General features: G+C 38.6%; 4 protein-coding genes across 4 annotated transcripts; 3 read left to right on the top strand and 1 right to left on the bottom strand.

Moving 5' to 3' along the window:
- The first annotated feature begins 5,004 nt into the window (after nucleotides 1–5,004).
- On the top strand, nucleotides 5,005–5,562 carry LOC125206596. The gene has a single exon (XM_048105839.1). It carries the CDS (start codon nucleotides 5,005–5,007, stop codon nucleotides 5,560–5,562), a length of 558 nt encoding a protein of 185 aa, XP_047961796.1.
- Nucleotides 5,563–7,341: 1,779 nt separating this feature from the next.
- On the bottom strand, nucleotides 7,342–9,194 carry LOC125208594 (tyrosine N-monooxygenase-like). The gene is made up of 2 exons (XM_048108241.1): nucleotides 8,215–9,194; nucleotides 7,342–8,093 (listed from the first exon to the last, which is right to left on the bottom strand). The coding sequence occupies exons 1-2, from the start codon at nucleotides 9,139–9,141 to the stop codon at nucleotides 7,584–7,586; spliced, it is 1,437 nt and encodes a 478-aa protein (XP_047964198.1). The 5' UTR covers nucleotides 9,142–9,194; the 3' UTR covers nucleotides 7,342–7,583.
- A 2,324-nt stretch (nucleotides 9,195–11,518) lies between these two features.
- LOC125206595 (peroxiredoxin-2E-2, chloroplastic-like) lies at nucleotides 11,519–12,220 on the top strand. The gene has a single exon (XM_048105838.1). It carries the CDS (start codon nucleotides 11,519–11,521, stop codon nucleotides 12,218–12,220), a length of 702 nt encoding a protein of 233 aa, XP_047961795.1.
- A 2,566-nt stretch (nucleotides 12,221–14,786) lies between these two features.
- Nucleotides 14,787–15,798, top strand: LOC125206593. Its single transcript, XM_048105837.1, has 2 exons — nucleotides 14,787–15,625; nucleotides 15,675–15,798. The coding sequence occupies exons 1-2, from the start codon at nucleotides 14,787–14,789 to the stop codon at nucleotides 15,796–15,798; spliced, it is 963 nt and encodes a 320-aa protein (XP_047961794.1).
- The last annotated feature ends 8 nt before the right edge of the window (nucleotides 15,799–15,806 follow it).

Raw genomic sequence — 15,806 nt, 5'->3', positions numbered from 1 at the left:
ATATTATTCTTTGAAATGAATGTGACCGAATCTGATATTATGTTTGTACTAAGTTTACTAAGTTTGATATTAGTACTCCCTCCGTCCCATAAAAGTTGAGACAAAACTTTTGGGCACGGAGATTAAGAATTTATATTAAATAAATAGGAGAGATGAAAAAAGTAGGAAAGATAAGAGAGAGTAAAGTAAATAATGGAATAAAATAAGAGTGATTAGATGTTTTGTCTTTAATTAAAAAAGGAAATGACTCAACTTTGTTGGGACGGACTGAAAAGGAATACGACTCAACTTTTATGGGACGGAGGGAGTACAAAAGATGATATTGTTCTTTGAAATGAATGTGACCGAATCTGATATTATGTTTGTACTAGAGATGATATTAGTATCAACCGATATTAGTATTGTATCATATGTCTAATTCGATCAGTACCCAATATGAGCATCCAAATACGCGTTCAAATCATCCAACTTCCAACTTTCAACTTCCAACTAACTCATTTAATGATACATTATCAACCAATATAAACACTGGCACAACCTAATACATACGCCTAAACACAACAAAATGGAGAAAAGCATAAATTCAAACACACACATTGGTGGAAAATTGTCTAAAGAAAAGCTAAGAAGAATATGTGCAAGATTAAAGCGACCCCAAAATGCAAACGAAACAAAGCCGAATGCAAACGAAACGAAGCTGACACCATCCAGGGATCACTGGGTCGAAGATGTCGAACAAGATCCATTCGAATGAAAATGCTCATTTCATACTTCTACTTCCCACAGAGTGATTTTCATATTGTCATTTTTATTCAGTGAAAGAGTCGAAATCTTTTTTTCAATCAAACTACAACAACACAACCTTCAAACTTAATACAATTCCAAACTTACACCTTACAAACACATAATCAAATAAAATTCACGCCAATCAAAAATTTCCCCAAAACTCACTAACTGCAATCTATCTATCAAACTTACTTGGTCAAACCCACTATAATTGGCTACAAATGAAAACAACGGAAACCCACCAAATGAAACAAATCAACTTCGTCCGTCCTCTCCCCCAACCCCACCTTCGCGCCGAATCTGCCCAACCTAGTTAAAATCCACACAATTTGGATAACACCACCGAAAGTAAACATTTGCCCTTTTTCTCGCAACAATCCATTTCAGTCGAGATGTTGCGAGAGAAGGTGAGAAGGAAGGAATGGGAGGAAGAAGAAGGGAAGAGAACATAGATGGAGGAGAGAAGGTGAGAGAGAGATAGAGACAATGGGGAGTATTTAAAAGAGGAGACAACTTGCACAATCAATTAATGTGCTAACACATGAAAAAGTCAAATTTTTGAACTTCCAAAATTTCCCAACCACTAAAAGGGTAGTTTCGGTACGAAATAGTGAGAAAGGACCAATTTTGAAATAAACGCTTAGTCCAGGGTTGTCTGGAGATATTTTTAAAGTCCAGAGTTCAATTGCGAGATAAGTGCATAGTCCAGGGACTATTTTTGTAGTTCACTCTTTATTTTATAGTGAACTAAAAAAATGGTTTTGAACTATGAGTTTATCTCGCTAATAGTCCATGCACTTTAAAAATATCAACAGTAGTCCTGGACTAAGGGTTTATTTCAAAATTGATCCTTTTGAATTTTTTTACCTGAAAATGTCTTTTGGGGGGTTGGGTAATTTCGTCTTTAAACAATTCACTTTTTGAATCTGATATTATTTCAAAATTATCTTCTTCTTCCCTTTGTCATCATTCACTTTTCTATTTCAATATCAGATTTAATTTTATAAAATTAAATTTGAAATTTAGACTTTTAAATACCAATAAATTATTTTGAATTAAAATTATTAATTTACATATTTTATTTTAAAAAAGTTTTTTGTGAGCTGGCTGTATAGTTTTATTTCTCTATATTCCCTTCCCTCCGTCTCATTCTAAGTGTACCATTTTCCTTTTTAAGATGTCTCATTCTAAATGACACATATCTAAAAATAGAAACATCACTGTTAAGGATGGAGTTCCTTAACTCGAATAATTTGCGTCGAACGTCGCGGGAGCTGTTGCCCGACGATCACTTTGGCGTCAAATTTGGGATAAAAGGTAGTCACCGGAGCTTTGCCGGTCGATCAAACCAAGAATGATACGATAAAAACGTAAAGATAAAATAAAGGGATAATTGATATTTCTTAATGAAATAGAAGAATACAATATCTCCCATTTATAAGACTATTCTGACTTAGGGAACAAGAAATAAAGATATTAAGAATATATGGAAAGATATGATAAATAATACTAAACTACATAATAGAGATATGGGATATTTGTAGAGATATTCTCGTATCAATCACCCTCTTTACTTTTTCCCTCTCTCTTACTTTATTATTCACACTTAACTCATAAACAACACTACATAAAATCTTGCGTCGGAGTACAAATGCTCCACTAAGGGTGAGAAGGAGGGAGTATATAGCTGGGAGTCGAGAAAGAATACATAAATTAATAATTTTAATTAAAATAATTTATTAATATTTAAAAATCTTAATTTTAAATTTAGTTTTATAAAATTAAATATGATATTGAAATAAAGAAATAAACATTAAGGATAACAAAGGGAAGAAGAAGATAATTTTGAAATAATATCAAATTCAAAAAGTGAAAATTGTGTAAAGACGAAATTACCTATCCCTCAAATGGACATTTTCGTGTGAAAAAATGCAAAAAGACGGACTTTGAAATAAACCCTTAGCCCAAGTCTTGGCTACTGTAGATATTTTTAAAGTTCAGAGACTATTGACGAAATAAACTCATAGTTCAAAGACAATTTTTGTAGTTCACTCTTTATTTTATTATCGTTTAACTTATTTTACACAATTTCTTAATTTTTGTGTAAATAAGTGACTTAAAAGGAGACAGTAAAACTTTTCTGCGGTCACGAGACATTGGTGGTATAAGTCATCTTCGCCATGAGACTACAGGTGGTCCATAGCTTTTGGAAATGATATTGTGGACTGTAAGGGTCCGATGTGTATGTACTACATATCTATTAAGTCAATTTACTAAAACAGTGACTGAAAACCTTCATTCGGTACCATGAAATGAAATTGAGGATGTGAATTTGAAATTGAAGCATTCAATTTCAAATTTGTCATTTGGTATCACAAAAATAATTAAGCTCAGAATTGAATAAAATTCTCAAATCTCTCAACTCCACCATTTGAATACCATATCCAAAATAAACACTACATTTGTCTCAAATTAGGAGCCACATTTGGTATGGACACAAATTTTAAGAAATGTAAAAAAAAGTGCATATGTTGAATAAGGTAATGGACTATGATACATAATTATAGATATTAGTTTTATACTCCCTCCATTCCACGGTAGTTGAGTGGAATAAGTTGTGGCATGTGGGGCAACTTACAATTTATGGTAAAAATGAAATGTGACTATTATTGTTGGACGGACCAAAATGGAAAAATGTGACTCTTATTGTGGGACGGAGGTAGTAATTGGAATTCCAAGAGTTGCTCCCCCCATCCCACTCTAAGTGACATGTTTTCCTTTTTGAAATGTTCCGCTCTAAATAACGCATTTCTAAGTATAGAAACATCACTCTCTCTACTTTTTTCCTCTTTCTTAATTTATTATATTCACTTTACTCACAAAATAACACTACATAAATCTTGTGTTGAATAAGAAATGCTCCACGTACTTAGAGTGGGAAGGAGAGAGTATAAAACTAGATATATTCACACATTACATACCCATAGCGCGCACACACAACACACACTACAGGCACGTAACATGTAAGCATGCACACATTACACATAACATACACGCACATACACATACACTAAGGGGCAATATGGTAAAGAAAATAGATAAAGGAAAATCATTACTCCCTCCGTCCCGCTTTAGCAGTTCCATTGACTTTTCTGCCCTCTTTTTGTAAAAATGATAAAAAATAGTTAAAGTCGAGAAATGGTAAAGTAAAAGAGACAATTGTCTCTTTTACTATTTTTTATCATTTTTACAAAAAAAGGGCAGAAAAGTCAATGGGACTGCTAAAGCAGGACGGGGAGAGTATAAGAATACACATTTTAGGTTAATTTAGATCAAATAACTTTAAGATAAAGGAGCTATGCGCAAACACAACACGCACAAAGAATACACACACAACACGCACAAACTCACACAATATACACTGCATAGACACATTAAACATGCACGCACAATGCACACTGCAGATACACAAATACACACTATACACAGACACAACCAAACACACACTACACATGCGCGGAGCCAACTTCAAACACACACACGTACAAACACATACTGTCACTATACATACATAATACACACACAAGGTACATATAATTCACAAAAAAGGTAACACGTGCCCATTCTTGCCACCTAAGGTTAGATCGCTCATTTAAGAATACTAAGGGCATCCGCAGCGCGGCTCGATGCCGTCTCTATCTCGTTCCGCCGAGACGAGACGGCAACGAGACCGCGTTGCAACCTCCATCTTGTCCCGACTAGACGGGAAATCCCGTCGCGCGTCGCACGCGGAAGGGGCCGGCCTCGAACTGGCTCGCCACACGTGCGGGCCACGTGGCGCACGCTGGCGAGCGGCGTGACGCCCACTCGCCGGCACGCGAGTGGGCATCGTAATAATGACGTCATAGTTCAATTTCTTTTTTAAAAAAATCGATTTTTTGAAAAAATAATAATAATAATAATAATAATAATAATAATAATAATTAAAAAATGGTAATATGACCGTTCAACGGTCGAATTTTAAATTTTTTTAATTTTTATTTATTTTTTATTCTATAAATACTCTTCTCATTCTCCATTTTACACACAAACACACATCTATTCTTCTCTCATCTCTCTTTCTTTCCTCTCCAATCACTTTTATAAATCATTCATTTATTTTTTTCTTCTCCCAAATTTAATCTATTCATGGATCCATTTGAGCAAATGCGTCGAATAATGGAAGAATCGCTAGAAGAAGATCGATGTGGGGATGAGGAAGCCGCCGCGCCTCCTCAAAGGCGACCTCGGACTTACATCCATCGTAACCGGGAGGAAGCCACCGCAAGGTTGGAACGTGATTACTTCAGTCGGAACCCGGTATGGGGAGATATCTACTTCCGTCTTCGTTTCCGTATGTCACACGCGCTATTTTTGCATATCGCGAATACATTGGCGGCACGGGAAAAGTACTTCAGAGAAGGGTTCGACGCTATTGGCCGTCCTAGCCACACGACGCTCCAGAAATGTACTGCAGCGATCCGTCATATTGCTACTGGACAAACGGCGGATTCGTTCGACGAATACCTGCACGTCGGAGAATTCAATAGGAGACTTTGTTTGCTGAAATTCTGCAAAGGCGTTCGGGCAGCCTTCACCGATGAATTTCTGAAGAAGCCAACCACCGCAGATTGTAAGTTTCTGCTCCAACTTCACGAACAAGCACACGGATTCCACAGGATGCTCGGGAGAGTCGATTGCATGCATTGGCAATTGAAGAATTGCCCTGTGGCGTGAAGGGGGTCATACACGAGCGGCCACAAAGGCACCCACCCCACCGTTATACTCGAGGCCGTCGCCGACTACCGGCTATGGATTTGGCATGCGTATTTCGGGGTCCTCGGCTCGAACAACGACGTCAACGTGCTCAACAATTCCAACCTCTTCAGCGAAGTTATGAATGGTAAAGCGCTGGCCATCAACTTCATCGCTAACAATCGCTAGTATAAAATGGGGTACTATCTTGCCGATGGCATCTATCCGAAGTGTCCAACCTTCGTGAAGACGTTCAACAGGCCTGCGAACGAAAAACGGTCTCTTTTTGCGCAGAAGCAAGAGGCTACTCGCAAGGATGTGGAGAGAGCGCTCGAGGTTCTCCAAGCTCGATTTAACATTATCAAAGCCCCGGTTCATATGTGGTTTATTGATAATATGGTCGACATCATGTATACGTGCATAATCTTGCACAACATGATTGTCGCCGACGAAGGACCTTAGGCGGGAAATTGGTTCGACCCTGAAACTCCGGGAAGCTCAACCGCAAGTAGTCCGCCTCGAAGGGGAGTGCATCCGTCTTTGCAAGAGCGGTTGTCTATTCGGGAAAGGACACGTGATTCTACCGCCCACGCCCAACTCCAGGAGGATCTAATGGAGCACATTTGGGCAAAATTTGGCAACCGTTAGATGATCGTCACTAGAGAACTCCTTCTTCTGCTTATTTGCCTCCATTTTTTTGTGATTTGAATTTAAGTGTGCAATTTGTAATTTCTAGTTTTTTAAATTATATCTTTTTTATTTTTTTAGGTATTTAAATTGTAATTTTATTTTGTGTTTTATTATTAATTGAATTTGTTGGAAATAAAAAAAAATGAAATTGAATGAATAATTAAGGGATGAGATGGTTAAAAGATGGAGGGATGCAGGTGTTGTCTCTTAGTTAAGAGTTGGGCTGAAAAGTACAGTGAGGCCTATGAATAGTTAAGAGATGATATGGTCAAGAGATGAATAAGAATAGAATGCGGATGGTCTAATACTTACAAAGAGGATGTTGACTGTGCACTTCATTTAATTAGGGGTTATTATGTGTTTAACGTATTGATTATCGTGTATTTCACATTGCAAATAAGTTGTGAATTGGTAAAATCGACGAGAAAACGACATACTCATCTTTCTATTAATCACTAATTTTCAAACTTAATTTAATCGAAACTAAATATCACTAAGAATTTAAATATGCATGAAAAGTAGTAATAAGTGGATATTATACATAATTAAAGACTTACTTCATCTATTCAAAACAATTAAGTGGTTCATTTTGATCCAACATTAGTTTTAAGAAACTATTTAATTTATGATGGAAAGTGAATAAGAAATGTGGTGGAATTTGAAATTCGTTTTTATAGTTTTATAATTGAAAGTGAGAATAATGAATTGGAGTGTAGATCACTTCCTATAAATAAAAAAATAATAAATTATTTAATTATAGACCTCCAAAAATGATAAAACAAGTCATTTAGTTACGGACGGAGAGAGTATATTGACCGTGGTCCTGCACTTACATGAATTTTTTATGCAAATAAATAGTGGTTACTCTCCTAAAAAACTACTCCAAATTGTGGCAACCTAGGGAGAATACCCTAGAATTTTATTGCACCAAGGTAATCCTACGTAGAAACACATTAACAAGATTTATTATTATTACTCAAAAAGTATGAACAATCGAACATTTACGAGATGTATACTATACATCCATAACTTACACATCCACAATCAAACAAATTATGCGACTCAGACACTCAATCGTATTGGCTAAGAGGAAAACATCTTATTAGCTACATTACTACTTTGTCATTACAATATTAATACAATACAATAGATTTAGAATTTAACATAAAAATATAATATTAATTTTGGATAGATTACAAATATACTTGCAGGTCCAATCGAGGGGTTGCATGAACAATCAAGGGCTTATCTAATGCGCCGTCATGCCCTGATGACTCGGCTAAGTCAATGTTGTTCCTACCGAGAGGTGGCCTCTAGCTAAAACCTTGAATGAGTCTAGCTAGAAGTATAATGGTCATGGTAGAACCAAGCACGAAGCCGGGGCATCCGCGCCTTCCTGTACTAAATGATAAAATGCGCAGGTCGTGATCAGCAAGCCCGACTTGTGTTTGTTCATTAAAAATGTGTCGCTCGGGCTTGAACCTGAGAGGCTCATCCCAAATCCTAGGGTTCCGCCCCAGGCCAGGGCGACTTAGGACTACATAGCTCTTCTCTGGGATCAAGTAGCCACCCACGACGGTATCTTTACTTGAAATGTGAGGGACATTAAATGGTGCTAACGGATGTAGCCTAAATGACTCTTTCAAACAGGCCTTGACATAATTCAGTTTAGGTATATCCGATTCTTGGACTAGCCTTTTCTTGCCTACAACACTGTCCAATTCTTTACATGCCTCAGCAAGCAAGTCTGGTTGATTGATCATCTCTGCCATAGCCCACTCAACTGCATTTGATGGATTATCAACCGACGCGAGCATAATATCCTGCAAAACCAACATCAGTCCACAATCAAATTATAGTTTTCATGAAATTTGGAGTCCACACAATCTTTCAGTCACAGGTTCATCCACGACAAATTAAGTAGCTAGAAACTCAAATACTTACAACAATTAATGCTTTGATCTCTCGAATAGATAATAGGGGTTCATTTTCCGAGTTCTTGAGATTAATAAGAATATCAAGAATATCATCTTCTTCACTCTTATACCCTAGATTCCACATCTCCATTCTCTTATCGATTGCTGAATCTTGGTACTTTCTTACATTCTTAATGGCATTTGTCACAGCCCTTTTGTGTCCATCCAAATCCAAAACCTCCAACCACGGTACAAAATCAGCAACCCCGAACGCATAGAGACAAGAAAGAATCATGAACAATCCATCCACGTGTTCTTTTTCCTCAATTCCAGGGCCCTCGTCTCTCGTTCCCGGCCCGAAAAACCTCTCACCAAACACCATTTTCCTGCTCACGCTGGCGATGTGATGCTGGGTTACATCTCTCAAGTTCACCACCCCTTTTATGTCTACATTGTTCCACTGGTTGTAGACGTATCTCACGAGGTGGTCGGCCTCCTCGCATCTCTTCCCATGGAGCCGCTGGAACACACCCACGGTGAGCACCTCTGACGCCATGACTCTCCTCATTTTCTTCCACTGACTACCGGAGGGTGAGAGGATCACCCCCTGGTACCCGTCGCTGGCGAGGCGGGCCGAGAGGATGTCGGGCCGGGAGGCGAAGAAGGCGTCGTGCTTCTTCAAGAACTCTCGGGAGAGTTCCGGAGAAGTGACGGAAATGACGTGGACGCCGCCGAGTTTGATGCAGGCGATCTCTGTGTTGTGTTGTTGCATAAGATTGTGTATCCATCGGGGTACGGGCTTGTTGGTCAGCATTTGCGGGAGGCTGCCAACGAAAGGGAAGGCCGTCGGGCCCGGCGGAAGTGGCGGCGCCGGCGATCTTTTCTTGACGGATATGAGTTTGAAGAAGATGAGAGAAAGAAGGCATAATAATGCTAGGAACGTTGTGATTTCCATTTTCACGTTTGTTTGAAAAGGTTTGGATATGTTGAGACACAATCCTGGAAATGTAAAATGTATATTGATTGAATTGCAAAAATACATTTCCAACTACTTGATGCTTATATTCTAAAAGCAGAATGATCTAGAATATTCTAATTGCCATAGACCACATCAATGTGTTGGCTCTCTCTCCTTTGATCTGGTTTCTTTGGTGGTCCAAGCAACACATCTTTCCGGCTCTTCATACCTTGGATGCTTGCCACGTCTGTACATAATGCTACAGCATTCTCATGCTCGTTGGATTCAAGCTCATGAGCACAGGTGCTACTACTATATGAACTTGGTTGTGCACGGCTCATGACCTTTGTATGCTGATGGTTTGGACTGAAGGTGTATGGTCTAACATCTCCCCTCCATTCGAGGGAGGCAAGTGAGCAAACACCAAGTTTATTACACAGCCTAGTGAAGAATTGGAGACTCAATGGTTTGGTTAGTACATCAGCTACCTGATTATGAGAAGGTGCATGCCTTATATCAATTTCCTTGACAGTCACTTTATCTCTCACAAAATGAATATCGAGCTCAATATGCTTGGCTCGAGAATGCACGACAGGATTAGACGCCATAGCTATAGTGCTGAGATTGTCCACCCACACAACAGGTGGAGCTTTGAGCTTAATATTCAGCTCTTGCGAAATAGATTTTAACCAAGTGATTTCAGAGACAACAAGTGCCAAACTTCTGTACTGCACTGTGCCTCGGTACTAGATCTGGACACTCATTTTTGTTCTTTGCACACCAAGAGACCAAGTTATCACCAAAGTAAACACAATAACCTGGTGTAGATCGTCTATCATCAATGTCTGAAGCCCAATCAGAATCATAAAATCAGATGAAGTATAACTTGAGGCTTTGATGTGTAGACCATAATCAGTAGAACCATTCAAGTATCTTAGGATTCTGTTGACAGCTTTCTAGTGAGAATCAAGAGGGCATGACGAGTGCTAAATTGTGAATACTGAATACTACTACTATATTGTGTGTACGAAGAAGAAGAGGGAGAGTGGTCCAACTTATCGAAGAATTGAAAGATTAAGATAGGTATATACATAATGCCAATTGCCTCTTTCAAACGTTGAACTAATTTATTGAAAGATTGAGATAGGTATATACATAATGCCAATTGCCTCTTTCAAACGTTGAACTAATTTTAGGTTTTTTTTAAGGGAGCCAATTGATCTTTTAAAACATTATACTCTTTTGGTCCCAATTAAATTAAGTTATATTCTTTTTCAGATATATCAACTAAATTAAGTTATTTTTTTATAATAAAAATAAAAAATTTAACCATTCTTTCCTATTCCATGTCATACTTTACTCTCTTTTACAAGCTCTCTAAATACCAACTAAAAATGATAGATTTTAAATGGCAATTGGGTCCCAAAATGACAACAATACAACAGTTTAAAGGGACAATTGGCATTAATGTTTCAATTAAAAGGATATTTGATAGGGTAGATAACTCATTTAGGGATAGAAATGAGGCTCCACTTGATATACGAAAATGGAATTGAATTGGAATCGAAATTCAATAGAACTAAATTGGAAGGAATTGAAATATTCTAATTCAATTCCAAATTCTATGTTTGGTAAAATGAAGTAATTGGTATGAAATTGAATTTGAAAAATTTGTGCACACATTGTACACACACTATGCACAAAATACGCACTCACATACACTTTACACAAAATATAGTACTCCCTCCGTCCAGCAATAGCAGTCCCATTCACAAGTGGCGCGGGTTTTAAGAAAGAATTTGAGTGTGTGATAAATAGAGTGTGACAGTGGAATTTAGATCTCACTTAAAATGTTTAATTTATAAAGAGTAAAGGCCAAAACTGTTCCTGAATATATGACCATTTTACGTTTTTGGTCCAAAACATTATCTTTTGGATTTTTTTTTCCTGAACATATGAAAATTTGATCATTTTGGTCCTCCATCAACATTTCCGTTAAAAACTAACGGTCAACGGGTTTAAATATGATTTTGACCAAACTTAAGGTGTTAATTACTCCCTCCGTTTCTTCATAGTTGAAGCGGAACTTTTCGGTACGGAGTTTTAGAAATGAATGTTGGTGTGTTAAATAAATAGATAAAAAAGTAAGAGAGAGGAAAAGGTAGAGAGAATAAAGTATAAAGTAAATAAAGTAGAGAGAATAAAGTAAGAGAGAGTAAAGTAAGAAAGAGGAAAAAGTTACCATATAAGGAAACGACTCAACTATGAAGAAACTTCCCGAAATGGTAAAATGACTCAACTATTAAGAAACAGAGGGAGTATAATTTTTAATTATTTTAAAATTAAAAACTCCACAGCTTCTCCTCAACCAGCAATGGCAGCAGCCACCACATCAGCCACCTCATTCTCCACCGCTCACCTCTTCCGCTCGTCCTCCCTTAACCTCAAACAGCCTCTCTCCCTCTTCTTCCCCAACCCCCGCCACCGATTTCCATCCAAGTCCCTCCGCTTCTCCGCCGCCCACAAAATCTCCGCCACCATCTCCGTCGGCGACAAGCTCCCCGATGCCATCCTCTCCTACCCCGACGCCTCCGAAGAGATCCAGACCATCTCAATCGCCGACCTCACCGCGAATAAGAAGGCAATTTTGGTCGCCGTGCCCGGGGCCTTCACCCCGACATGCTCGCAGAAGCACCTCCCTGGATTCGTCGAGAAGGCGGCGGAGTTCAAAGCGAAGGGCATCGACACCATCGCATGCGTCTCCGTCAACAACGCCTTCATCACGAAGGCAATGATATTCCTCATCACAAAGGCAATGATATTCCTCATCACGATGGCATCGGGAAGCTTGTCGCCGAAGGAGATGGTGGCGGAGATTTTGGGGGCGGCGGAGAAGCGGAGGGACTGGGATGGAAATGGGCGGCAAGGGTTTGGGAAGAAGAGGGAGAGAGGCCGTGGCGGAGCCAGAAATTTAATGTGGGGAGCCCAAACTACCACTAAAAAATTTATTGAGTGTGTTCAATACAAACGACATGAAAATAGCTCGAATGTGAGCAATATAAAAAGCCACGCGTAAAAAATGAAGGACGAGAAAAGTAATTAGTGATTAAAATTTTTAGAGCATACACTAATTTGACTAATAATAACATATTTATTACATCAAAGTGTTATTTTCTATTCCAAATATTTTATAATAAAGGGCATCACCTTAAAATTGATTTTACTAATCATATAATATTTTAAAAAATTTATGACTATTTTTTATTCTTAAACTATAAACATCATTTTTTTGATAAAATAATTTATACAAAATTACTTGTAAAAAACATCAATGGAAGTTTCTAACGTGAGAAAATCCATGAAATATAAATGAATGTGAAAAAATCAACAAAAAGTACTAATTAGAAAAGAAAAAATAAAGCAAATGAACTGCAAGCATAGCTTTAAAAACAATTTTACTAATATTATAAATCTAATAAAATATGAATTTATAAAACAAAAATGAACCCATAATAGAAAGAACAAATTCCTAAATAATAAAAATGCGCAGGAGAGAATCAACTACACGACCTCCCGGACATGGGGCTGAAATTCGGACCAACTGCGCTAGCTCATAGCATGTTCGAAACTGCATACATATAATATATATAGGTATTACGCCAATGGGTGAGGGGGCCAAGGGCCCCCTGGCCCCACCGTAGGTTAAGGGAGGACGAGCAGAAGAGGTGAGCGGTGGAGAATGAGGTGGCCGCTAACATTGTTGGTTGAGGAGAAGCTGTGGAGTTTTGAATTTTAAAATAATTAAAAATTATAATTAACACCTTAAGTTTGGTCAAAATCGTATTTAAACCCGTTGATCGATAGTTTTTAACGAAAATGTTGACGGAGGACCAAAATGATCAAATTTCAATATGTTCAGGACCAAAAAATTCAAAAGATAATATTTTGGACCAAAAACGTAAAATGGTCATATGTTCTGGACCAATTTTGGCCTTTACTCATTTATAAATGAGTAAACTACGCAAATGGTCCCTGAACTATGCATTTTGCACTCAAATGGTCCCTGAACTTTAAAAATATTGTGGATAGTACCTGAACTAATATATAATCACATTTTTTATACTTTTCTACTTTTCAGTCTACTTTTGCACCAAAAATGCCTTCCATTCATGGAGGACATTTTTGTCCATAAAAAAAATAAGTCACTATCACATGTTGCTTTTCAGAATATGTAGATGGATGTGATTTTGGAGATACACTAATTTATAATTTTTGCCGATATGTGTATAGGGATTGTATCAAATTAAAGTAGTACTACTAATATATTGTGAAATATTTTCAACTCACAAAAACCTCTTATTCTACACGCAACTTTTCTAATATGAACTTCTCTCTCATCTCACCTGACCTCTTGTCTCTCTCTCTCTCTCAATTCACCTCTCGTCCCTCCATTCCCACTCCCCTTCTTCCTCCTGAAACCGGCGGCCAGGGGCGTAGCCACATGGACCTTTGGTGGGGCATTTGCCCCTCCTCTAAAATTTGTACATGTACTAATATTTCTTCAAATTTGCATGTTTGTTGGAATTTCTTCTTAAATGCCCCTTCTCAATTATTCAATTATTTGCTATACATAATTTTTTGCCCTCTTCATTTTAATTTCTGGCTCCGGTTCGTTTAAAGTCAGTCAGACCACTCTCTCTCTTCCTTCATCAATCTCCATTTCCGTCTTAGATAGGGTAATGCGTAATGCCTCTAAAAAACGAGCACAAGCATCCTCTTCGAAAAACCAGAATGAAGACACGAGCACGAGCTATGTAGAATTAACACAAACACGAAAAGGGAAGAAGAAAAGAAATTGGGTATTTTGATGAAGAATTAACACAAACACAAACGAGAGAGAGAGAGGGTACTCTAAAAAGCAACAGTAACAATGACATTTTTTTTGTATGGACAAAAATGTCCTCCATGAATGGAGGGCATTTTTGGTGCAAGTGTACGGGGCTATCGTAGTATAGGCAAGTCAAGAGTATCGTATTCACAGAGACTAATTAAGTGCTTAAGTACCTCGAATCAAGATCATTCGCTATTTAGACAACCGAAGATTGGGTTTTTGTGTCTAAATCCTAGGAACAATGAATCAAAACAAAGTAAATAAAATGAAGATTAGTTAATTGAAGAGTAAGTGGAGAAAGAGTAAATCTTTGGGATCCAACTACAATGTTATAGTCTTTATTAATCTCACTAAACCTCTAAATCAATCTTCGAGCTATGCCGACTAGGGTCTCAAGAGTTACTAAGCTATCACTGTTGGAAGGAAGATTTCCACAAATCAAGAATTGATCTCCTGCAATCAAGGATTGATATTGTAATTAGTGAATGATTTAAATACCTTGTATAGAATATTAGGTTAGCATGATTATAGCTTACCATATATTGGGTGATCATCTAGCCTATAAAAAGGCATGTAACTCTTCTCCATTTGAATAACCTAATACGATGAATTCTCTTCCAGAAACCTTATGATTCCTTTAAACATGGCTTCAGAGCAGGTCAAAAATTAGGCTCAGAAACATCATCATCGCCTTACCAATCCCAGCCAGAAAAACCAAAACCAAGTGAGAAAATCAAAATCCAAATCCAACATGGACGGCGATAACAAACCACCCACAGAATCATCATATAGCAAGATTCGAACAAGCAAGAATGTAACAGTTGCATTCAAACTCAACGGCAGCAATTACCCGTTGTGGTCACGACTGATGAAGGTCGCGATCGGGAGTAGGGGAGGCTACTCCCACATCACCGGGAAACCAGTACCACCACTTCCGGGAAGCAAGGAGTATGAAGAATGGGAGGAGACAGATCTGATTGTCTTCTCCTGGATAGTGGACAACATGGAGATGGATATTATCGCCGACTTCGCTCACCATCAAACATCGAAGGCCCTCTGGGAGAATCTTGCCATCACGTATGAAAGCGAGGCAGATCTCTACCTCCTCTATGAACTAGAAGAAAAAGCAGGAGGACTCAAACAAGGAAATCTGGACCTTGAGACTTACTATCGGCAGACCCACGGATTGTGGACCAGTGTTGATCGGTGCCAAAAACAACCGATTGATTGTTGTGATAAAGGAGTAACCCAATACCGGACTTTTTCCAACACCAAGAGGCTGCTCAAATTCCTGTCTGGATTGAATGGAGAATACGAAAGCATCAAGCGAGACATCCTCAAGGAGGTGCCGATTCCCTCGGTGGAGACCGCCTACAGTATGGTGAAGAAGGAGGCGGCTCGAAGGAAGATCATGCCACCATCCCCCTCGAACCCTACCGTCGACGGCCACGGCAGCGCCGACTCGTCATCGGGAGGAATTGGACACGGATTTGCAGTACAGGGACAGCGACAGCCTCAAAGAAGTGGAACCCCACGAACGACGGCCACTCACCGCCCGGGAAACAAACCGGCGGACAAATCGAAATTGTGGTGTTCTCACTGTGGAATGCAAAAACACACACGTGAAACGTGTTTCCAGCTTCAAGGATATCCGGAATGGTGGGAAGAAAGACAAGCCGCAAGAGCTAAAGTGGCAATCGGAATCTCCGCCGGAAATGAGGCGGCGAACAACCGATCGACTGGAGGGGGAAATCGAGAGATGACGAATGGA

This window comes from Salvia hispanica, chromosome 2 (genome assembly GCF_023119035.1).
Source record: "Salvia hispanica cultivar TCC Black 2014 chromosome 2, UniMelb_Shisp_WGS_1.0, whole genome shotgun sequence".
Classification (NCBI taxonomy): domain Eukaryota; kingdom Viridiplantae; phylum Streptophyta; class Magnoliopsida; order Lamiales; family Lamiaceae; genus Salvia; species Salvia hispanica.
This window is presented reverse-complemented; position numbering and strand designations above follow the sequence as displayed.